Below are 23,517 nucleotides of genomic sequence, written 5' to 3'. Positions count from 1 at the left end.
ATCTATAAAAGATATTATATCATTCATAAATGGAAAGCTGGGACTGGTTGCTATAAAAAGAATGTAGCTATAAAAAAAAATGTGTAACTATTAGAGTTAAGAATGGCTGTCCTTTGAAACCAAAGTCCATTAGCCGTTACCAGGGATGGGACAGAGGGGGAAGGAGGACATCACTGTTTACGGGACACTGAGCCCTGGTGGCGCAGTGGTTAAGAGCTTGGCTGCTAAACAAAAGGTCGGCAGTTTGAATCCACCAGCTGCTCCTTAGAAACCCTACGAGGCAGTCCTACTCTCTCCTACAGGGTCTCTGTGAGTTGGAATCGACTCGACGGCAACAAGTTACGGAGCATCTGTTAAGGGTGATGGAAAAGTCTGGAAAAAGATAGTGGTGATGGCTGCACAACATGATGAATGTAATTAATATCACTGAATTGTGCACCTAAAAAACGTTGAAACGGCTAATGTTTTGTTATATGTGTGCTTACCACGATAGAAACAAAGAAACAGTGCCTGTCCACGTGCCACCTAGATCTTCGCAGGCACGAGCAGTGTGGGTGAGCCCCACGATCTGTGCACGCTGATAAGAGGTTATCACTGCAGTGTGGGTGAGCCCCACGATCTGTGCACGCTGATAAGAAGTTATCATTGCAGTGTGGGTGAGCCCCATGACCTGTGCACGCTGATAAGAGGTTATCATTGCAGTGTGGGTGAACCCCACGATCTCTGCACGCTGATAAGAGGTTATCATTGTGGTGTGGACCAAAGGTGGAGATATAAAGAGGTCTGGTTCCCCTTCTCGACTTCATATAAATTTTCAGCATATCCCAGCTTCTCTGAAGGCCGTTTGGGGAATATGTGACATCTAAACATCAGAACCATTTTGTAATCCATTATGTTCCCTGCCTTGTGCATCTCCTGGGGGCCCTGAGTTTTGTAAGCTTATCTCCACTGTGTGGTAGGGCCTGGCTTCCCCTCGGCTTCCCAGTGCCATGGAGTGTGGGGTGAGGTGTGTGTCTACGCCATGTGCCAGGTGCAAACAGTGCAGGTGGACTGGGCCCCCCAAGACTGGGCTGTAGATCTGGTCCTGCCACCACCTCCTGACTGGACACCGGAGAAGTCATTGCTCCTCCCCGGGGCCTCAGCATCCCCATCACTGAACTGGCAGGCGTGTGTGTGTGTGTACGTGTGTGTGTGTGTGTGTGTGTGTGTGTGTGTGTGTAGATCAATGGTGTTTAAACAGTGCCTGTGCCAAGGGCTGATGGAGGCTTAGCAGGCAGACTCCACTTCCCTCAGCCCAGCTTCAGCCAAACTGTTACTGGTTTTTATATCTGTAATGATCCATGTGAGATTTCCATTGACTAAGTAGTAACAACAGCCACAACAAAGGTGATGGCAAACACATCTATGCTGCTTCCTATGTGCCAGGCATTGTTTGAAGCATTTCATTTTATTAATTCAATTTGTTCTCCCAACAGTCTTATATGTAGGTATTATAATCATCATTCCCATTTTACAGATGAAAAACCGAGGTTACCCAACTAGTAAGTGGCAGAGCCAGGACTCGAACTTAAGCAGCTTGACTGTGAAATCCATGCTCTCATATGCTATCCTGGTGGTGTAGTGGTTTAGAGCTACGGCTGCTATCCAAAAGGTCAGCGGTTGGAATCCACCAGGCATTCCTTGGAAACTCTATGGGGCAGTTCCATTCTGTCCTATAGGGTAGCTATGAGTAGGAATCTACTCCGAGGCAATGGGTTTGGGTTTTTTGGTTTATATGCTATATTAAGGGGCTTTGCTTCAAACACATTTTGAGACAACCCCAGGGAGTAGATGTCCTCCAGGCACCCCTCCAGCTCTGATCCTCTGGCATCTGTCATGGCTTAAAACCCTGCCCCCTTCTCAGCTTTCCATTTCCTCCTTGTTGGTCTCTCCTCCTCCAACCACCCTCCTGCTTACTGACCTGGTGAGATTCCCACCTTGGGTGACAGGAGGACGGGCTGTGTCTGCCTCACTCACCTCTGGACCCACAGTGCCCAGCCCAGGCCCTGTCACACAGGAGATAGTCAACAAACATTTGTTGAATGAATGAATGAATGGCTGTCACTACTCTGGCCTGGCTTGCCCTCGTTCCTGCTGGGGGACTGGCCCCTTCGCCACCAGCTCTGGTCTCTGGGGCAAATGCACTTTGACCCTTATTTAACCTCTGCCCCAGAGGAGTTGGAAACAGGGCCCTTCCCCTCCCCTCTCCCTCTGACTTTTCTTCTAGCATTTATGTAATAACTGACACCATCCGAAAGGCCTCCAGGGCTAGGCCTCCTGCCTGCTTGGGAGAAGGGGTGGTGGCAGTGAGAAAAGGTGGGACCAGGGGTCTGGAGAGGAATTGGGGTCTGGCTCCAGCTCTGACTCCATCCCCATCCATCTATTCCCCTCTCTTCTGCCCTCCCTGGACTCTGTCTTGGGCCTCACTTTGAGAAATCCTAACTTGGCACCAGAAGCCACTTTCAGCACTGGCTTGCTCTGGGTCTCAGTTTCTTCATCTGTGAAATGGGGCCAATAATGCCTACTTCTCAGGGTTGTGGGGAAGACTAACGGGCTAAACCAGTTTCAGTTGTTGTGGAGTTGAGTCTGACTCATGGTGATGTGTGTGTGTCAGAGTACAACTGTACTCCATAGGGTTTGCATTGGCTGATTTTTGGGAACTGGATTGCCAGGCCTTTCTTCTGAAGCACCTGTAGGTAGACTCAAACCTCCAACCTCTATTGGCAGCCGAGCACATTAACCGTTTGTACCACTCACGGAGCTACGGGGTGTAAAAATAGTGTTCAGCAACAGGCAGAGACTCAGTAAACATCAGCTAGAGGTCCCTACTAACAGAGTATTAACTGAAAGGTTGGTGGTTTGAACCCACCCAGAGGGCCCTTGGAAGAAAGGCCTGGCAATCTACTCCTGAAAGGTCACAGCCTTGAAAACCTTACGGAGTAATTCTTCTCTGCGAACATGGGGTTGCCATGAGTCAGAATCGACTTGATGGCAGCTGGTTTGTTTTTTGGTAATCTGGACCTGGCCTAGTTCCTTTCTGAGGATGGACCCAGGAGCTGCCCCTAACACAAGTACCTCCTCCTTACTGGCTTCTAGGCCACTGTGGCGGACAGCCTCCTGGGTCCTCGTGGAAGTGTATGTGCAGGCTGCTCTCCCCCAGTGGGCCCTGGACCCAAGTGCAGTGAGTCCTTGTAGAACTTCTGAGCTGAGGACACTGGGCCTCCTCCAGCCCGGGCTTTGCCCCGGCTGCACATTAGAGTCACTTGAGGTATCCTTTAAAAAATTCTTGGTGCTTGGACCCGCTGCCCAGATTTAATGAATATGAATCTTTGCAGGGTGGTGCCTGCACGTTGCTAATTTAAAAAAGTTCCCCAGATGATTCTCTAATGTGCAGTGGGGGTCCCCCCGGCCTGGCCCAACTCTCTCATTTCACAGATGGAAAAGCTGAGGCCCAGGGAGCCATGGCAGGTTAGTGGCAGACCCAGGACTAGAACTCAGGCTCCTGCTCTCCTCCTAAGTGTGGCCAGCTATCAGGTGCTAGAGGGTGGAAAGATGGACTAATGAGGAAGCCAGCTCAGGGCAAGACTCCAGGGCCTTTTGCCACCCTTTCCTGGGGCTCACTGGGGATTTGCTTGAGCTAGGCCACCCCATGTCTAGGGACACACTGGGGTGACTATCCTTTCCCTTTCCTGGGGATCAACAGTTTCCAGCAGCTCAGTGCTTAAGAGTTGCACGATTCTACATACTCTGGAATTGGGGAGTGGGAAGGAGGTGGGTGAGGCATTGGGCAGGTAGACCGAGCAGCTGGAGACTGGCCGGGTCAGCCGCCCTGGGCAGAGACCCTCAGGCAGCCACAGAGGCTCATCTGCTGAATACCAGCGGGATCTGGGAGAGGGAACGGAGAAGGTGGGTACACAGCGGCCCAGGACCTGCACCTGCTCTCGTGGACACTGGGTTTGAGGGCCTTGGCTCATGTTCACCAGCACCTACTCCCACTGCCAACCCCAGACTGGATCGGGCCTTATCCACCTGTCATTGGCGCCAGTGGCTGGCCACATGCCAACTGCCCTACCCACACTGCACGGCTCACTTCTGCTCCATAGGCTACCCCCAAACCCTCCCCAGGACCCTGGGAACTTGGCACTGCAAAGTGAGAACTTCCACCCACAGCAAGAACGCCAGGAATGAATCCCTGACACCCACCAAGCTTGGACCTGACACCTGAGCTCTTGGCTATGTGGCCCCAGTACTATGGGGGTTGGGATCTCTTCCCCATATGAGGCCCTGAAGCCCAGGCTGCTTGGGTGCCCTTCACCCTGACATTCCAAGGTGGTGGGGGCTGGAGATGTTCTCTTTGGATCCACAAGGCTGGGGCCTCTGGCTCTTAATGTCCAGTTGGGCCTGGGAGGCTGGAAGAGGGCTCAGGGAGCCTCAAGCATCATGTGATTTATTGCAGGGAGCATCTTGGTGAAGGCTGGTGGAACTAGGGACTGGGGGAGGCAGAGGGTGACAGAAACAGCAGCAGCAGCCTACTTATTGTTTACATCTGACGCCCTGACTAGCTAAACATCTGTTTGAAATATTAATAACTGTCAGATGGGAAGGGCCTAGGGGCTCAATACAGTTTCATACCATATGTCTGTAGAGTAAACACATTTTGGAGTGGGGGCCCTAGTATAGGCAAGAGATGTCTCTGTGTAGAGTGGGGAGCAGCAAGAAATGGAAGACTGGGCCCTGGGGTCTGGGGACTCAGAGTGGGCAGGCAGGGGGAAGAATGAGTTAAACGCCATCGCATTTATTGAGCACCTACTATGGGCAAGATCCTGAGCTTGTGTAGTACATATCTACCACTTTGATCTGCCCGACGCTCAGTTCCCTTTCTTCTTGAAACAGAAGCCCTTTTGGAAAAGCCTCGTTCCCCATTTCAGCCCATATAATTTGGATGGGCTGACCCCAATCCCTGGCTCCACTAGTGGGAGTTTGACCCACCCCTGGCATAGCAGAGTCACAATTATGGGTTCCAGGATGGTTCAACAAGCAAGACCAATGAGAATCAGCTCTGGGACTTTTTTTTTAATTGTGGTAAATTACATAACCAAAAAAACCCCAAATCCATTGCCATCGAGTTGATTCCAACTCATAGCGAGCCTCTACAGAACACAAAATTTGCCATTTTAATCATGTTTAAATGTACAATTCAGTGGGATCAGTTATATTCACAATGTTGTACAAGTATCACCACTACCTATTTCCAAAACTTTCTCATCACTCCAAACAGAAACTCTGTACCCCTTCAGCAATAACTCCTTACTCCTCATCCCCTCCAGTCTCTGGTAACTACTACCCTACTTTTGTCTCTATGAATTTGCCTGTTCCAGTAGCCCTGGGACTTCCGCTGGAATTATTGAAAAAACATTTTTTTTTCCCACTAGGGTTGATGAATTGGTAAGGAGTAAGCCTAGAGGGGAGCCTGGGCGGCACAGTGATTAAGAGCTCAACCGCTAACCAAAGAGATGGCAGTTCTAATCCACCAGCTGCTCCTTGGAAAACCCTATGGGGCAGTTCTGTCTTATAGGGTCGGTATGAGTTGAAATTGACTTGGTGGCAATGGGTTTGGTTTTTTTTTTAAGCCTAGAGGTACTAGTGCCCCTCTGCCAACACAGAAAAGCAAAGCCCAGCACTAAAGGCAATTGAGCGCCTAGATGCAACTATGCCTGAAATCTACCCTTACACTTTCTAAAAAAAATTTTTATTATGCTTTAGGGGAAAGTTTACAGTGCAAATTAGTTTCTCATTTAAAAATTTATACACAAAGTATTTTGTGACATCGGTTGCAATCTCCACAATGCGTCAGCACTCTCTCCCTTTCCACCCTGTGTTACCATGTCCGTTCATCCTGTTTTCCTATCCCTTCTTCATCCTGTTTTCCTATCCCTTCTTGCTCTCCCATCCTTGCTTTCGGGCAAGTGTTGCCCATTTGGTCTCATACTTGATTGAACTAAAAAGCACATTCCTCACGTGTGTTATTGTTTGTTTTACAGGCCTGTCTAATCTTTGGCTGAAAGGAGTGGCTTCAGTTCTGAGTTAGCGGGATGTTCAGGGACCATAGTCCTGGGGGTTCCTCCAGCCGCTGTCAGACCAGTAAATCTGGTCTTTTTTTGTGTGTGTGAATTTGAATTTTGTTCTACATTTTTCTCCCGCTCTGTCCAGGCCCTCTATTTACACTTATACTTTTGAGTTGCATGAGCCTATATGTATTTTTTTTGCTTGAACCACTTCAATGTTTCTGTCCCTTGCAACCAAGAGTACCAACTGATACAAATGGACACTGGGAAGAGTCACTGGTCAAAGGGCAAGTCCCATCCAAGGGCAGCTGGGGATGCCCAGACAGCATCAGGGAACCCATTCTTCCCTGGTGCCTGTCCTCAGACCAGGAAGGTCGTCCCTCAAGGATGCTAGCATTTGTCTCCCCCAATTAGAGGGCCTTCCAGGACTCCTGGCTCACCCAGGCTCAGTCCCTATCAGGGAAAAGGCAGAAAACCAAAGCATCCTCCTCAGCCCAATCTCATCTGTCTCCAAGTTGTCTCCGTTTTGACTTTGCTGCTCTGGCTAAGGGAGTCTCATCATGGAGAGTCCCAGATGGGTGATTATACCACGACAGCGTCCCCTTCCCTCATTGCCCAGACCCCTTGGACAAAATCTTGCTGGTCTGCTCTGCCCCAGAGAGCTCAGGGGCCCTGGAGGAGGGCGGGGACTCACCAGGACTGTCAGCACTGAGGTCCCCACCGTGGCGTTCTCGAACAGGCTGACGTTGTACAGGGGCTGGCTGAAGATGGGCCGGTTGTCATTCTCGTTGATGAGAGTGATCTTCACCTTGGCATAACCCACGTGGTCAGGCACACTCTCATTGGCAAAGAGCTGGGTGTGGAGAGTAGGGGGCCAAGTGAGCCCCCACATGCTCCCAGAGCCCTCATCCCCCTAAGTCCTCCTTGGGGTCTGCCTGTCCCCACCTGCTCTGGGTCAGTCACTGCCCATTCCAGGTGTACGCTACTTGCAGGTCCTCTGTCACTGCTCCACAGGGCTGGGGTGGCCAGTGATTCTGTGGAGAGGGGTGGCTGAGGGGGCTGGGCAGACAGGAGATGGGCTTTAGAGGGTTCTGATGGGGGTTCTGACCCCATGGTGGTGCCTAGGAAAACTCCACTCAATTCCTGGACAATTCTGCCCAGTCCCTACCCTTCTCAGCGGGCTTCTCTGAGCAGCCACATGAAGGAAGGGTGGGAGAGATGGCAGAGGGATGTCAGGGGATGGTGTCGCCTCTTGCTTTCCCTGAAATCCACCCACCTGTCCCCAAAAGATGGGGAATAGGGCTTACGTCGAAGTCGTAGCGATCCACTGTCTCGTAGTCCAGCGGGATGGCCACCCGTATGCGGATATCGGCTTTCCCTTGGACGGAGGTTGGGGAGATGATGAAGTGGTGGGAGTTGTTCCCCACCAGGAACACCTCGAACATGCTGTTCAGGCCCTATGGCAAGAATGGAAGAGAAACCAGTCAGAAAGGGCACAGGGGGCCAAGGGCCAGAGCGTGAACGCAGCTGAGGGCACCAGAGTGGAGCTGGGAGCCATGTGGGTGGGGCAGGGATGAGACGGAGCAGGAGCAAGGCTAGCCTGTCCCCGTCTCCTAGTGGTCCTGGCCTGGCTTCCTTTTCATAGGCCTAGCCTCCTCCAGTTCCTTCTCCCTTCTTCACCCCGTCAGATGCCTGCAATACTCTTTCCAGGTGGTTTGGCTCTTCCATCTCTTGCTTCCTTCCTCTGCCCCAGTGACCCCAACTGGCTAAGGGTCTGCCAGCAGAGACCCAGCGGGAGATGGAGGGAAGAGAGGAAGGCAGGTCAGAGCAGGAAGCAGCAGAGGAGGGGATGGGCAAGAGAAGCTGAGATGGGGGGCTCCATGGACGAAGCAGCACCCCTGCTTCCCCCTCCACTCTGGGACAGCTCTACATGAACAGTGGGTTGGCTTACACACAAAGTGGGAACAACCCAGAAGACTGAGTGGCAAGGAGAGCTCCGGTGCTCCTTGCTGTGGCCAGTGTGGTGACCTGGGGGACACTGGACCGAGGACAAGCACTGAGCTGCCACACCCATCATGCTTCTCATATCCCAGGGGCCCAAGTCATCAGTTCAGGGTGTCTCACCCTAGGCTGGGCTGGGTATTTCTGATCACTCTAACCAGGGCTGTGGCCAAGCTCACAGAGCCCCGGGATCTGCCCAACCATCCTCATACAAAGTGTGCAATGTGTCCATTGACCCAAGTCCCTGGGTCAGAAGGAACGGTCCCCTGCTGAAGGTGGGAGATATAGCTTCCTGACTCCCTGAGTCTGGCCTGCTTGGAAAGTGACCTAACTTCCTTTTCCTGCCTGCCTGTTTTGGGGAAAATGACTCTCAAGGTATCCCCTCGACCTGGGAGTGGGGGCACCTTATGGTTTGTAACCAACCACTCCCCTGGCCTTGCAGCAGGTGCCTGACTGAGTGCCTGATGCCCCACTATGCGATCAGTGCTGTGAGGACATGTCCTTCTTGTTCATCCCTGGGGAGCCTACCCCTCACCCAGTGCCCGAAACCCCTCTGGGCACTCGGGTCCTTTTCTGCTGAACCTGTGGTTGGCAAAGGAAGTGTACCCTCTCTTCTCGGCTGCCTGGGGAGTGTTGAGGGGTTCCCTCCTAGAACCTACCCCTGGTCCCGGTTAAAGTGGGGATGCTCCCTGCAAGGCTTCAGTTCCCACCCCACGTGGGGCAGGGAGTTCTGCCCAGGAAATAAAACCTTCCACCAAGCCTGAGAAATCTCAGGAACTCTTGTGACCTGGCTCTTACCCCCCGGGGTTGGCCCACAGGCACTCAAATACATCTTACAAATTGGCAAAACAGGCGCCCTTCTTGCCTTTAGCTTTTTCTCGGGGTCTGGGGGCAGGGCCCATGCCCTGTGACTGGTATGGAGCGTCTCAATAAGTCAAGTGGGAGCTGAGCTCCTCTAGGCCCTCTTGCCAACCCAGGGGTCCAGGCAAGCTGTGGGGTCTCCGAAGCCCCCAGTGTGCAGTGGCTTCCCTGTGGATTACGGAGGTAACGACTCTCTGGCCCGGTCAGCTGTGGAGTTTCCAGTTCTCGCTGGCGTGGACTCCATCCCATCAGACAGAGGGGACCAGTAAAATGCCCGAAAGGGCACTAATAGGCAAAGCTGGCGGAGTGTGACAGCTCTGGGCAGGTGACACCAACACCTCTCCCTCCCCTGGACATTTGCTCCTTGATCACAGGACCTGAGGGGGCTGAGGGGGAATGAGGGGGTTGAGTACGCCCTCTGAGGAGCCCCCTCCCTCCTGTGCCACAGCTCCTCCCCAGCCCCCACCCCAGCCCTTTGGAGGCTCACTTACCAAGTTCTGTCAGTGGGAGTCAGTCAGTCAAAGGATATGGAGACAGAGAGAAGGTGCCAGACAGGTATCGAGAGGAGGAAGGAACCAGAGAGAAAATACACAGTGAGATTCTGGGTCAGGTTAAGGGAGGCGGGCCAAGCTGGAGCCCAGGACCATTTCTGCTGAGAGGAACAGCCCCTTTGGCCTTGGATGGGCCACATCTTGGGGGTCCTGAGGAAAGGGAGGTGTGCCAGGGAGTGGGGAGGCCTATGCAGCCCCCACCAAGAGAAGGGACATAGAGGAAGAGGTACAGAGGCATGAAGGTGAGTAGGCCAGAAGTGGGGGGCCAGGGCTCTGTTCCCCGAGCTCACTCCACCCTCACTCAGCTACCACAAACACGAGGGGGCTGGGAGGAGAGGGGACATATCCCTGAGTCCTATTCCCAGGAGCCCAGATAAAACCTCTGCAGGCAACAACCTCAAACAGGGTCCTGTTTTTAATTATCCTAACATTATAAAAAAAGAAAAACAGACCTGGACACTTTTCAAATGGTTCAAAAGTGAGAACAGCATCCAAGTCCCCATGTTCCCTTTGCCCTAGCTGCCCAAGACCTTCCCCAGTACGCCATTCTTGGGCCCCTCTCCCCGGGAAATCCAGCCTACATGAGCGTTACGCGTGTGTGCCCCACTCGGGCACCGACAGCAGCACACAATCAACAATGCTGTGTCGGACTTTTTCTACTTAAAACTAGAGCTTGAAGGTCGTTCCATAACTGTATCTATAGACGACAATGTTAACAACAACTGTAATAATATGTTGTTGTTTTTAGTTGACGGGAAGCCAGCTCTGACTCATGACAACCCCACGCGCAACAGCATGAAATGTTGCCTGGTCCTGAGCCATCTTCACAATCGTTGGTGTGCTCAGGTCCGTTGCTGCAGCCCCTATGTATTCTGAGTGCCTTCCAACCTAATGGGCTCATCTTCCAGCGCTGTATCAGGCAATAATCTGTTGTGATCCGTAGAGTTTTCACTGGCTAATTTTTGTAAGTAGATCAACAGTCCTTTCTTCTTAGTCTTAGTCTGGAAGCTCCAGTGAAACCTGTCCATCACAGGTGACCCTGCTGGTATTTGAAATACCAATGACATAGCTCATAGTGTCTCACCAATACACAAGCCAACACAGTATGACGAACCGATAGAGGGCTGGTGAACAACACACTTATTGAGCACTTACTCACTGCCAGGTACTGTTCTGTGCACTTTATAAGCATCAAGTAATGGTTTAATCCAGAAATGACTGGCCTCGTTTTTCTCAATGGCTGCAGGGTATCTCCACCACTGAGTCACAGTCCCGTGTGGTTATTCCGGAGTGTCGGCCACAGAGCAGGCCAGGACAGAGTACATCCCACAACAGACCACGCGCGCAGAAGGTGTTCAGGAAGTGACTGGTCTTCAGCATGTGCCACTCTGTGTGGCCCTCTTCCCATGGGCCAGGGGGTGGAGATGAAGGAACACCAGAGTTTGGAGACCCCTCCAGAGGACACGGATTTCAGAGAGGTTCAGCGAGCTGCCCCAGGTCTCCCAGGGAGTGCCACAAAAGGAGAGATAAAAACTCAGGCCCAGTGCCCAGGCCACTGCACGTTCACATAACCCCATGCTGCCTCCCAGGCCAAAGAAACTGGAATCCAGGCCTGATTCTGGGGTCTTTTCTAACTGCAGCACCAGAGCGCAATGCAGACTGCACTGGACACTCAGTTAGCAGTACTAATTAGCAGAGCAAAGTGAAATAAGAGCCGATTTTTGTGTGTGTGCCTGTGTGTGAGTGACGCTGGTTTTCTCTGCATTGGGTAAATTTTGATTGTGAGTCCACACTTACCTGATCTTAATCTCTTCATGCCTTGAAGGGGCCTGTGTTGGAGGCTTATTCTTTCAGAGAGGATTTGCTTCCTCGTACTACTTAAAGCTCTTTAAAATTTTTTTTTAGTGTGGTAATATATATTACAAAAAGTTTTCCATTTTACCAGTTTTAAGTTATAATTCAGTGACACTATCCACTTCCAAAAGCTTTTTATCACCCCAAACAGAGGGAAGCTATGCCACCGGTAGGTCAAATACCAGCAAGGTCACCCATGGCAGACAGGTTTCAGACTAACACAGACTAGGAAGAAAGACCTGGTGATCTGGCTCTGAAAGAACTGGCCAGTGAAAACCTTACGAATAGCAGTGGGACACGTCTGATATAGTGCTGGAATGTGAGCCCCTCAGCTCGGAAGGCACTCAAAATATGACTGAGGAAGAGCTGCCTCCTCAAAATAGTTGTCGTTGTTGTCAGGCGCCACTGAGTCAGTTCCAACTCATAGTGACCATATGTACAACAGAGTGAAATGCTGCCTGGTCCTGCACCATCCTCACAATTATCGTTACCCTTGAGCCCACGGTTGTAGCCACTGTGTCAATCCACCTTGTTGAGGGTCTTCTTTTTTGCTGACCCTGTACTTTACCAAACGTGATGTCCTTCTCCAGGGACTGATCCTTCCTGACGACATGTTCAAAGTATGTGAGATGTAGTCTTGCCCCCTTGCTTCTAAGAAGTATTCTGGTTGTACTTCTTCCAAGACAGATTTGTTTGTTCTTTTGGCAGTCCATGATATATTCCATATTCTTCACCGACACCATAATTCAAAGATGTCAATTCTTTTCAGTCTTCCTTATTCATTGTCCAGCTTTTGCATGCATGTGAGCGATTGAAAACACTATGGCTTGGGTCAGGCACACCTTAGTCTTCAAGGTGATGTCTTTGCTTTTAAACACTTTAAAGAGGTCCTTTGCAGCAGATTTGCCCAATGCAACGCAACTTTTGATTTCTTGACTGGTGCTTCCATGGCTCTTGATTGTGGATCCAAGTAAAATGAAATCCTTGACAACTTCAATCTTCTCTCCATTTATCGTGATGTCGCTTATTGATCCAGTTGTGAGGATTTTTTTTTTATGTTGAGGTATAATCCATACTGAAGGCTGTGGTCTTTGATCTTGATCAGTAAGTGCTTCAAGTCCTCTTCGATTTCAGAAAGCAAGGTTGTGTCATCTGCATAACACAGGTTGTTAACGAGTCTTCCTCCAATCTTGACGCTGCATTCTTCTTCATATAGTTTAGCGTCTCAGATTATTTGCTTGGCATACAGATTAAATAGGTATAGGGAAAGAATACAACTCTGACACACACCTTTCCGGATCTGAAACCAGGCAGTATCCTTGTTCTGTCCAAATGACTGCCTCTTGGTGACATGGATGGAGTAAAGCTTTCAGGACCTTCATCTGCTGATGTGGCATGACTCAAAATTAGAAGAGAAGAAACAGCTGCACACATCCATTAATAAATGGAATGTGGAATATTTGAAGTATGAATCTAGGAAAATCTGCAGTCATCAAAAATGAAACGGAACATATAAAGATCAATATACTAGGCATTAGTGAGCTGAAATGGACTGGGATTGGCTATTTTGAATTGGCCGATCATATGGTCAATTACGCTGGGAACGACAAATTGAAAAGGAATGATGTATTCATCGTCAAAAAGAACATTTCAAGGTCTATCCTGAAGTACAATGCTGTCAGTGATAGGGTAATATCCACACGCCTACAAGGAAGATCAGTTAATACAAGTATTATTCAAATTTACACACCAATCACTAAGGCCAGAGATGAAGAAACTAAAGACTTTTACCAACTTCTGCAGTCTGAAATTGATCAAACATGCAATCAAGATGCATTGATAATTACTGGTGATTGGAATGTGGAAGTTGGAAACGAAGAAGGATCAGTAGTTGGGAAATACGGCCTTGGTGACAGGGGTGATGCCAGAGATTGCATAATAGAATTTTGCCAGACCAACAACTTCTTCATTGCAAGTACCTTTTTTTCAACAACATAAACATCAACTATACACGTGGGCCTCACAAGATAGAATACACGGGAATCAAATCGACTACATCTGTGGAAAGAGATGATGGAGCTCAATATCATCAGTCAGAACAGACCATCAACTGTTCATATGCAAGTTTGAGTTGAAGCTGAAGAAAATTAAAACAAGTCCACGAGAGCCAAAATAGGACCTTGAGTATATCGCACCTGAATTTAGAGACCATTTCAAGAATAGATTTGACACATTGAACACTAATGACCAAAGACCAGATGAGTTATGGAATAACATCAAGGACATCATACATGAAGAAAGCAAGAGGTCATTAAAAAGGCAGGAAAGAAAGAAGAGACCAAAATGGATGTCGAAAGAGACATTGAAACTTGCTCTTGAATGTAGAGTAGCTAAAGCGAATGGAGGAAATGATGAAGTAAAATAGCTGAATGGAAGATTTCAAAGGGCAGCTTGAGAAGACAAAGTAAAATATTATAATGAAATGTGTAAAGACTTGGAGTTAGAAAACCAAAAGGGAAGAACACACTCAGCGTTTCTCAAGCCTAAAGAACCGAAGAAAAAATTCAAGCCTTGAGTTGCAATATTGACGGATTTTATGAGAAAAATATTGAACAACAAAGAAAGCAACAAAAGAAGATGGAAGGCATACAGAGTCACTATACCAAAAAGAATTGCTAGAGGTTCAATCATTTCAGGAGGTAGCATATGGTCAAGAACTGATGGTGCTTAAGGAAGAAGTCTAAACTGCACTGAAGGCACTGGTGAAAAACAAGGCTCCAGGAATTGATGGAATACCAACTGAGATGTTTCAACAAATGGATGCAATGCTGAAAACACTCACTCATCTTTGCCAAGAAATCTGGAAGACAGCTACCTGGCCAACAAACTGGAAGAGATTCATATTTGTGCCCAGTCCAAAGAAATTTGATCCAACAGAATGTGGAAATTATTGAACAATATCACCAGTATCACACACAAGTAAAATTTTGCTGAAGATAATTCAAATTCATTGACAGACAACTGCCAGAAATTTAAGTTGGATTCAGAAGAGGATGTGGAACAAGGGATATTATTGCTAATGTCAGATGAATCTTGGCTGAAAGCAGAGAATACCAGAAAGATGTTTACATGTGTTTTATTGACTATGCAAAGGTATTAGACTGTGCGGATCATAACAAATTATGGATAACATTGCGAAGAATTTAATTGTGCTCATGAGGAACCTTTACATAGATCAAGAGGCAGCTGTTCGGGCAGAACAAGGGGATACCGATTGGTTTAAAGTCAAGAAAGGTGGGCCTTTAGGTTGTATTTTTTCACCATACCTATTCAACCTGTATGCTGAGCAAATAATACGAGAGACTGGGCTATATGAAGAAGAATGGGGCATCAGGATTGGAAGAAGACTCATTGACAACCTGCATTATGCAGATGACACAACCTTGCTTGCTGAAAGTGAAGAGGACTTGACGCACTTACTGATGAAGATCAAAGACCACAGCCTTCAGTATGGATTGCACCTCAACATAAAGAAAACAAAAATCCTCACAACTGGACCAGTGAGCAACATCATGATAAATGGAGAAAGGATTGAAATTGTAAAGGACTTCATTTGACTTGGATCCACAATCAACAGCCATGGCAGCAGCAGTCAAGAAATCAAAAGACGCGTTGCATTGGGTAAATCTGCTGCAAAGGACCCCTTTAAACTGTTGAACAAGCAAAGATGTCACCTTGAAAACTAAGGTGCACCTAACCCAAGCCATGGTATTTTCAGTCGCATCATATGCATGTGAAAGCTGGACAATGAGTAAGGAAGACTGAAGAAGAGTTAACGCCTTTGAATTGTGGTGTTGGCGAAGAATATTGAATATCCCGTGGACTGCCAAAAGAACGAACAAATCTGTCTTGGAAGAAGTACAGCCAGAATGCTCCTTAGAGTCAAGGATGGAGAGGCTGCATCTTCCATATTTTGGACATGTTGTCAGGAGGGATCAGTCCCTGGAGAAGGACATCATGCTTGGCAGAGTACAGGGTCAGCGGAAAAGAGGAAGACCCTCAACGAGGTGGATTGACACAGTGGCTGCAACAATGAACTCAAGCATAACAACGATTGTAAGGATGGCGCAGGATGGGGCAGTGTTTTGTTCTGTTGTGCATAGGATCGCTATGAGTCGGAATCAACTCGATGGCACCTAACAACAAAGCAAAGGAGTCCCCAGGTGGTGCAAACAGTTAGCACACTTGGCTTCTAACCCAAAGGTTGGAGGTTTGAGTCCACTCAGAGGCGCCTCTGAAAAAAGGCCTGGCAATCTACATCTGAAAAACCAGCCGAACAATCAGCCATTGAAAAGGCTATGGAGCACAGTTCTACTCTGACACACATGGGGCTCCCAGGATTTGGAATTGACTGGTTGTAAGCACAGGCATGGATGAGGCAGACAGGTGAGCTGATGTGCAAAGGGTCCACGTAGGGAAGCTTGTGAGACAGATGCGAGGGAGGGCATCCCGCCCCAGACACAACTGTTTTCATGGGCAACGGGAAGCCAGCCACTCTAAGCTCTTGAGCAGAACACTGGGCTGTACCCTAGACCAAGGAAATCAGACTCTGGAGGGGGGATCCGGGCATTGGGATGTTGTAAACTGCTCCGGTTACTTATTCCAACGTGTGTCCAAGGATGAGCATCACTAGGCTCAACCGTGGTGCTCCACGTGTGGTCCTGGGACTGACAGCATCGGCATCACCAGGGAACTTGATAGAAATGCCGATTCTCGAGCCAGCACCCAGATCTACTGAATCAGAAACTCTGGGGGTGGGGTCCAGCAGCCTGCGTTTGCACAAGCCCTGCAGGTGATTCGGAGACATCCTTAAGTTAGAGCAAGGCAAGGAAGGAGCCGTCTAAGCAAGCGAAGAAAACAGCCAGCAAGATAGGGCGGTGATCAGCAGGGGCAAGCTGAGTAATCGTCAGGCTGGGGCTGGGGCTGGGGCTGTAACCAAAGTGTGCAGGCTGAGGATAAGGATGGGAAGCCTGCTAAGACGGTGCCGAGCTCAGCGTTGACTCAGGCCTGGTGGGAAGAGGAGCACCTGGAGGGACAAGCCCGCAGCCTTCCTGGCCCCTTCAGGGGAGGTCTCCAGAGCTCAGTGCATGAGGCCTGCTCACTTCCCCCTGATCTGCGGCCAGGGAACGGCTGGGAGTTCACTCGGGCTGACACTGCAGTCAGGACACTTGTGCACTGCTGTCCTGAGACCCAGGACCACCCTCTGGCCAAGTCCCCTCAAATGCTCCTCCTGTTCCTTCCAGAAGCTGCCCAGAGGGTCAATTCCTGCTTGGACCTGGCTTGAAACTGTCAGCCCCTCGGGATGGGTGTGCATGTCAGATGTTCACCCAGTCCTCTACGTTGGTGCAAAACCCCGATTAACCTTAGCACTCAGCTGGGAGCTTCCATTATCAAGCCTCAACTAGGAGTCACTGCTTGACACACCTGAACCTGAATCTTTGCAACACAAGGACATCAGCATCCATCCACCCCTTTTACAGAGAAGGAAACTGAGGCCAGAGAGGATAACTTGTTCAAGTCACACAGCTACCAACAAAGGCTTCAAACTGGGTCTGTTGTGATTCCGATTTCCAAGTGCTTAAGCACCCGCTCTCCTGGTCTCTCTTGTGTCCTCTCCCACTACCAACACCACTCCAGGTGCGAGGCAAAGAACTTGCAGGGCGTCCAGCATATAATCCTTCCCCATTCTACAAATGACAAGTGAGGCCCATGGAGGGAAAGCACCTCTCCCAAGGTCACAGAGCCGGTAGGGCCCTGGGCTGGGAGCCAGAGTGGGCTCTGTGTCTCCCTGTGCCGTTGCCCACTGCCTGGGCCCATGCAAGGCGGCCTTTGTGGGGTGGGGAGGGGACAGTGGGGGAGGCAGGAGGCCCTGCTGGAGCTGTCGAGGGGCAATTTTGTTGGGAAGAGAGATAAAGAAGAACATCAAAAGGAGCCCCAGCGTGTGTGGAGAGAAGCCTGGTGGATTAAGTTCTCCTCCAGCTGGGAGAGGTGATGAGAAGGCTGATAACTGGCAGCCGCAGGTCCTGGAGCCGAAGCGCCGGCGCTCCCCGCACTGGGCTGGGGAGCTGGCCAGTGGCCTGTGGGGAGGCCGCTGAGACGCTGCCGCTTTATTTATTTATTGGGGGGGCGGGGGGGAAGGACACATAAAATAACTTCTCGCTTCCTGTTGGCCTCCGCCCCATGCCACCCCCGCCTCACTTTGCTCCTGGTTACTGAAGCCTTCCCACCCCCCGTGGAGGGCATCACTACAGCCCTGGGCCCACGTTATCAGCCAGCTGCCAGAAGGGGTTGTTTTGCCACCCTCAACTCCCCCAAACCTGTCCCCCTCCCCCGCCTCCTGCCCCTGGTGGCCTTGAGAGCAGTCAGAGCAGGCACTGTCCTGAAAGGACTCCTCCCGCTGGTCTCTTTGCAGCCCCCAAAGCTGGCCGACCTGCGTCCATCCAGTGGTCATCAGCTCTGTGCTGAGCCCTCCACAAGCTCACCACAGCCTGGGAGGGGAGAGTGCTTGTTTGCATTATCTAACAATGGCACAGACAGGGCATTTCAGGAGATGCAAGTCAGGGGGCACATGCTGGGGTTTTGGGGTGTGTTTTGGGTTCTCCGAGAACCTGTGGCCTGACTTCTGAGTGTGGCTTCCCTGGGGTGTCACCTGCTGACTCTGGACACTGGCACTTCCTTCTGCAGACATTTGGTCCCCCAAGGGACCACGAAAGGGATGAAGGCCTGACACCCACCTCTCCCAGACTCCCTCTTGGGACACGAGGCTGCAGATACCTCCTTATCCCCCCGACTCTCCCCCGGTTCTCCCCACCCTGTGATACTTCCCTGTGACACCAACCCGACTCCATTCCTCAAAGAGGCCCAGCTCTCTGCTATTGGTGAGGGTGAGGGTAATATCTGCGCTGGGGATCCAGTGCGGTGATGGAGTGGAAAGACAGCAGGAGTCAGGGACTGGGTGCCCAGGTTGGGGGACAGGTTCTGTCACATCCTAGCTCTGTGACCTCGAGCAACTCACTTTCCCTCCTGGAGCCTCAGTTTCTTTATCAGTGAAGTGGGGAGGAGAAAGTATCTCACAGGACTAAATGAAGCAGTGTTGTCACCTTGCCCCACCCTGTTTTGGTGGCCGGTATGTGAATTGTGTTTTCTTGCCTCAGAGACAGGAAGCTCCCTGATGGCACTGTTCTTTCCTTTGGACTTCAAATGCTGTCCACCCCACCCTGTGAACCATGGTGTGCCCCTGGAGGGGGTCTTCACTCCTTTTGACGGAAAAGGAGGGACCAGGGTTAGGCGAATGCAGGGTGGACTAGGGAAGGCCAGCAAGGACCAAGGCCATCTTTGTGAAACGGCAGGGCTGGGGCAAGGCTGTGAAACAAGAGGAGGGCCAAGCCCCACCACAGAGCACCCAGGGAGCCCTGTGGCCTGGCAGGAGACCCTTAGCCCAAGCCAGGAATGGGTCTGGGGCCGAGATGGGCCCCCAGAGGTAGTGCCACTCTCACAGGATGCTCTTTCAGACCCCAGCCTGCCAGAGAAGAGTGCCATGACCAAAGATCCCAGGGGTGAAGCCCTCAAGTGTGGTGGTTAAACACAAACTGTGGAGTTAGACCTGAGTCCACACTCTGCCCTTTTTCAGCTGTGTGATTTTGCACAAACGATTCCATCTCCCTGAGTCTCAATTTCCCCATCTGTAAAATGGGAAGAATAAAGCCTACGTGATAGGGTTATTGTGGGTGAGCTGCAATACCTTGGTGAAGTGCCTGGCAGGGAGTAAGCACTCAGTGAAGCAGAGCTATTATTACTGTTCTAGAAGTGGGGGAGGTACCCCTGAGGAGGGGCTGACTTCTAAACCTGGGCCAGGAACTGGGAAGGCAGGCTGAGAGGGGCAAGGGCTGAGAGGTATGCAGGGGTGAGGGGACACCCAGTGGGCAGGAGGCTGTGGGTCTCCCTCCCTCCTCCACTGTGGTCTAATCTATGCCATTGAGTGACAGGAAATCAAAGCCCACTGAAGATGTATTCTTTGTCAGTTCTTTCTCCATCCTTTCATTTAATTAACCCCAAATCAGACATTCTGAAATGAACCTTGGCAGGAGGGGGCCCCTCCTCACCCTGTTCACCTCAAAGCTTTCTTCTTCTCCCTGTAGCCCTCTCTGCCTGAGAGGGGCACTGAGTTTCTCTGCCCCCTGCCTGCATTCAGGGGTGGCTGTCCTGAGCCCACTGCACCCAGGCTGCTCTCTGCGATGCCAGAGTCCATGGGGCAGAGGAAAGGAAGCATCTGGTCTCCACCCCTAACTCCCCCTCAGCCCCCAGTCACCTACAAGTTTCAGAAACTTGGGAGGACGGATGCTGGTACCTTCCCAGCATTTCCTGGGTGCAGGATGCCACCCTGATTTCAGGCTCATGTCTATCCACACCCTCCTTCCCCAGTTCCTCCAAGGGTCTGTGGTCAGGAACCTGCTTTCTGTGGACCTGCCACTCACTGCTGTGTGACTGCGGCAGGCCCCTTTGCCTCTCTGGGCCTCAATTCCCTGGTCTGTAAAATGAGGTGGTTGGACTGGGTGATTCTCTAAGGCCCCATTAACACACAACGTGCTCTTTCAAATTGCTTTTCCACTCCTCCAGCTCGCGGGCCCTCTGTTTCTCTGTTCTCCTTTCTCTTTGCCTCCTCTGTTACAGCTTTGTCTCTCTTAAGTCTTTTCTCTCCTTTATCTTTCCCTCATTTCTCTCCTCTCTTCCCTCTCTCCTTTTTCTTTCCTTCTTTTCTCTTTTTTCCTTCCTTCTCCTTCTCTTTTCCCTCTCACTTTCTCTTTTCTATTTCCCTTTTTTCTCCCTCTTTTCATCTTCAGCCTCCTCTGGCTCCTCCTCCTCTCCCGCCCCTACCTGTTTCCCTCTTCTCCTTCCCCCCTCCTCTGTCCCCCTCCCTGCCAGCCTCCCCCGCCTCCCCAGGTTATCTGTCGAATTCCACGCACGCGTGCACAGATGGGATCAATCCGAGGCTGCCTTGCCTTCAGCTTATCTCTGCTCCAAATGATTGATTTTCCCTCTTTAAGAGTAATTTGCTGGTGAATTCCATGTATTGCAAAAACCCCTGTGAAATCTAATTCAATCCGATTGGCAGCTGGCACTTTGGGGAAAGAATGCTAGAGAGCTGTCAATTTCATCTGGTGGATGTGTGTATTATCCGTCCATAGAGGAGGGCGCAGCAAGGCCGGCAGGTGCGCCTCACCTGCACACACACCCCTCCTTCCCTCCCTCCTTTCTCTGAAGCTCTTCTAGAGACTGAATTATAATTCTGCACTGGGTACTTACATTAAGGTAAATGAGGGACAGGTGCTTTTGGGTTGGCTTTCCTAATTGGCAGCCCACTGTCCCAGTGAGGGAAACCCTGGTGGCGTAGTAGTTAAGAGCTACGGTTGCTAACCAAAAGGTCAGCAGTTCAAATCCTTGGAAACCCTATGGGGCAGTAGTACTCTGTCCTTTAGGGTCGCTACAGGTTGGAATCGACTCGACAGCAACACGTCTCTACCCCCAAGCAAATAGCCATTTCTGGCTAGGAGGCTTTTTCTGGCGGGACTCACAGTTTGGGCTGCCCTGCACCTCCGGGGATCAGAGTAACCTGCCCAGTAGTCCTTACTGATTAGAAGTGGCCTTAGAAGGACTGGCCAGGGGCTAGGTTCTATTAATAGAGCCTGTGGGTATGGCTTTATACGGAAGGCCCAAGGGTCACAGGGACATTTCCAGCAACCACAGATACAAGGGCTGTGGCCGCAGGCCACCTGGACTGGTAATTCATGTGCAAAAGACAGACGGGACCACATAGGATTTATGAGGCCTGAACTCTTAAATTCAGGGTACTATGTTCCCCACCAAGACCCCACAGGAGCCAGACCATGTCCCCTCCAGAGGCCTTCCCAGGTTCACCCCACCTGCCTGATGGAGGACCCCATGACCAACCTTTTTATAATAACAATTATCATGCCAACAGCAGCTATCATGTATTGAGTTCTTATTGGGTCTGTGCCAGGCACTGTGCTAAATACTTAACCAAATTTATCTTATCTAATCTTCACAATAGGCTATGGGGAAGCTGCTATTCTAACTGTTCCCAAATTACAGGTGAAGACACAAAGGCTTAGAAAGGTGGAGTAAGGAACCTGCCCAAGGTCACAGAGCTGATGGTGCTTCCTAAGTCTTTACAAAGGAATGGTGAGGCCCTGCCTTGAAGGCCTGGGCACCCTCCCAGCACAGAGCACACTTTCATGGGACCACACCTCTAGCCTTAAGGTCAGAAATTCTGATCAGAATCAGCCAACTTGTACTCCTTCCTGGCACCTGGCCTCAAGACCCTCCCTCACTCCACTGGCTGGGGTTGGGGCAGGGAGCTAAAGAGGGGTCTAAGTGTTCTTGGAAGTGTGGGAAGTCCAAAACACTGGAAAGGAGTGTGCACCCCAGTCTTCTCCAAGTCCAGGGGCTGTCCTGCCCTTCTTCTGGGGCTCCTTCCTGGGGCAGGGGCTCTGCAGGTGGAGGATGCATGTCCAGCCCTCTGTTTTCTGGTCAAGTCCTCCTCTGGACGAGGATCAGGAAGGGGCAGGGTGCAGAACTGGGAGCCAGGCCTGGCCCTCAGCAGCTGCCTGGCTCTACTTACCATGCTAAAACTACTTCCCTGTTCCCACAGAGAGAGAAATGTGTGGCAAAGCAATGAAATCTAAACGCCTATGGAAATCAGGAAGGGACATCACCAGCCTCTAATCACACCACTTGGTATTCCGCTGCCTCTCCTCCAGCAGTAAGTTCTTCTTCCCCACGCCTCTGGGTGGCCGGAAGGGGGCTGAGGGGCGGAGGCCATGGGGAAAGGGAGAGAGAGCCCCTGGAGCTGCCATGTTCTGTGATCTCAGGCACATTATTTGCCCTCTCTGGGCTTCCTTTTAAAATGAGGGATCCTATTGTCCTCAGGAGGTGCAGAAGGCAGAGCTCAAGACAGCGTAAGTCTATGAACCTGATGTCCTGGGATTCTGGGAGCCAAGAGGGACATGGAGGAGCTGTCCAGCCTTGGGGCTCCTTTCCAGCAGACAAAGATACTGCAAATGCCCTGAGGAATGGGTCCTAGGGTGGGACAGGATATGCGTTCCAGGCAGATGGGTGCCCGTGGGCATCCCAGCATCACCCTGACCAAAGTCAAATCTGGGCTCAGTTGCTCAGGGCCTGCAAATGGCCCCTCCTGCCCAACACAGTCTGCACCTTTGAAGGCACACATGTGTTAGCCACACGATAATGATGGGCTGAATGGATAAAGGAATGAATGAAAGAACGAACCAACTGTGAATGTGTGAGAAACCAACAAAAAGAAACTAGCGACAGAGATACTGAGAAAGAAGGGTGGAAAGGATAGTGAGAGAGACTGACAGAACTAGAGAAAGACTCAGGGAGACAGAAAGCCAGAAACACCAGACAAGGTGGGTGGAAGGCATTCAAAAGTCGAATCAAGTTAAGGTAAAGACAAAACCAGGAAGGCTTGGCCACTGCCCACCAGGGGTAGCTGATGGTGGCAAATCCCGTCTTTCTTTTCATCTAGCCCACTTCCAGCCTGCCCTTTTGAGCCTCTGTCACTCTTATCACTCAGACTCCAAACCCCAGGCTCAGCCCAACCCTTGCCTTTCCCATACATCTAAGCAAGCAGGCCCCAATCTCTATCCCAGTCCTTCCCCGCCCCCATCCACACTCTCTGCCATCACCCTTGGGTCATTAGCCACATCCTCCTCGCGGCCAGGTTAGTTAGTTTAAAGCACAGCTCTGATGATATCACACTCACACTCAAAAACCATCAACGGCTCCCAATTGCCTGATGAATTAGGTTCGAACTCATCATGGCATTCAAGGTCCTCCACTGAAAGCCCAGCTTTCCGGCTTCTAGAAGGTGTGTATGAAGGCTGGGCAATGAATAAGACCGAAGAAGAATTGACACCTTTGAATTGTAGTGTTGGCGAAGAATATTGAATATACCATGGACTGCCAAAGGAACAAACAAATGTGTCTTAGAAGTACAGCCAGAATGCTCCTTAGAAGCAAGGATGGTGAGACTGCGTCTTACATAC

General features: G+C 50.6%; 1 protein-coding gene across 18 annotated transcripts in view; it reads right to left on the bottom strand.

Moving 5' to 3' along the window:
* Positions 1 to 23,517, bottom strand: part of CDH23 (cadherin related 23) — a 524,046-nt gene that overhangs the window by 211,322 nt on the left and 289,207 nt on the right. For all 18 annotated transcript variants that reach the window (XR_010318119.1, XR_010318120.1, XM_064269675.1 and 15 more), the window contains 2 exons: positions 7,412 to 7,561; positions 6,799 to 6,957 (listed from right to left, as the gene is read on the bottom strand). Coding sequence is in view for 16 of the 18 variants with exons in the window: in XM_064269675.1 (XP_064125745.1) it covers positions 6,799 to 6,957; positions 7,412 to 7,561 (309 nt within the window). In the remaining 2 variants the exon portion in view is untranslated. The remainder of the gene's footprint in view (positions 1 to 6,798; positions 6,958 to 7,411; positions 7,562 to 23,517) is intronic.

This window comes from Loxodonta africana, chromosome 16, assembly GCF_030014295.1.
Source record: "Loxodonta africana isolate mLoxAfr1 chromosome 16, mLoxAfr1.hap2, whole genome shotgun sequence".
Taxonomy (NCBI): Eukaryota; Metazoa; Chordata; class Mammalia; order Proboscidea; family Elephantidae; genus Loxodonta; species Loxodonta africana.
Note: the sequence above shows the minus strand (reverse complement) of the source record. Positions and strands in the feature narration are given on the sequence as shown.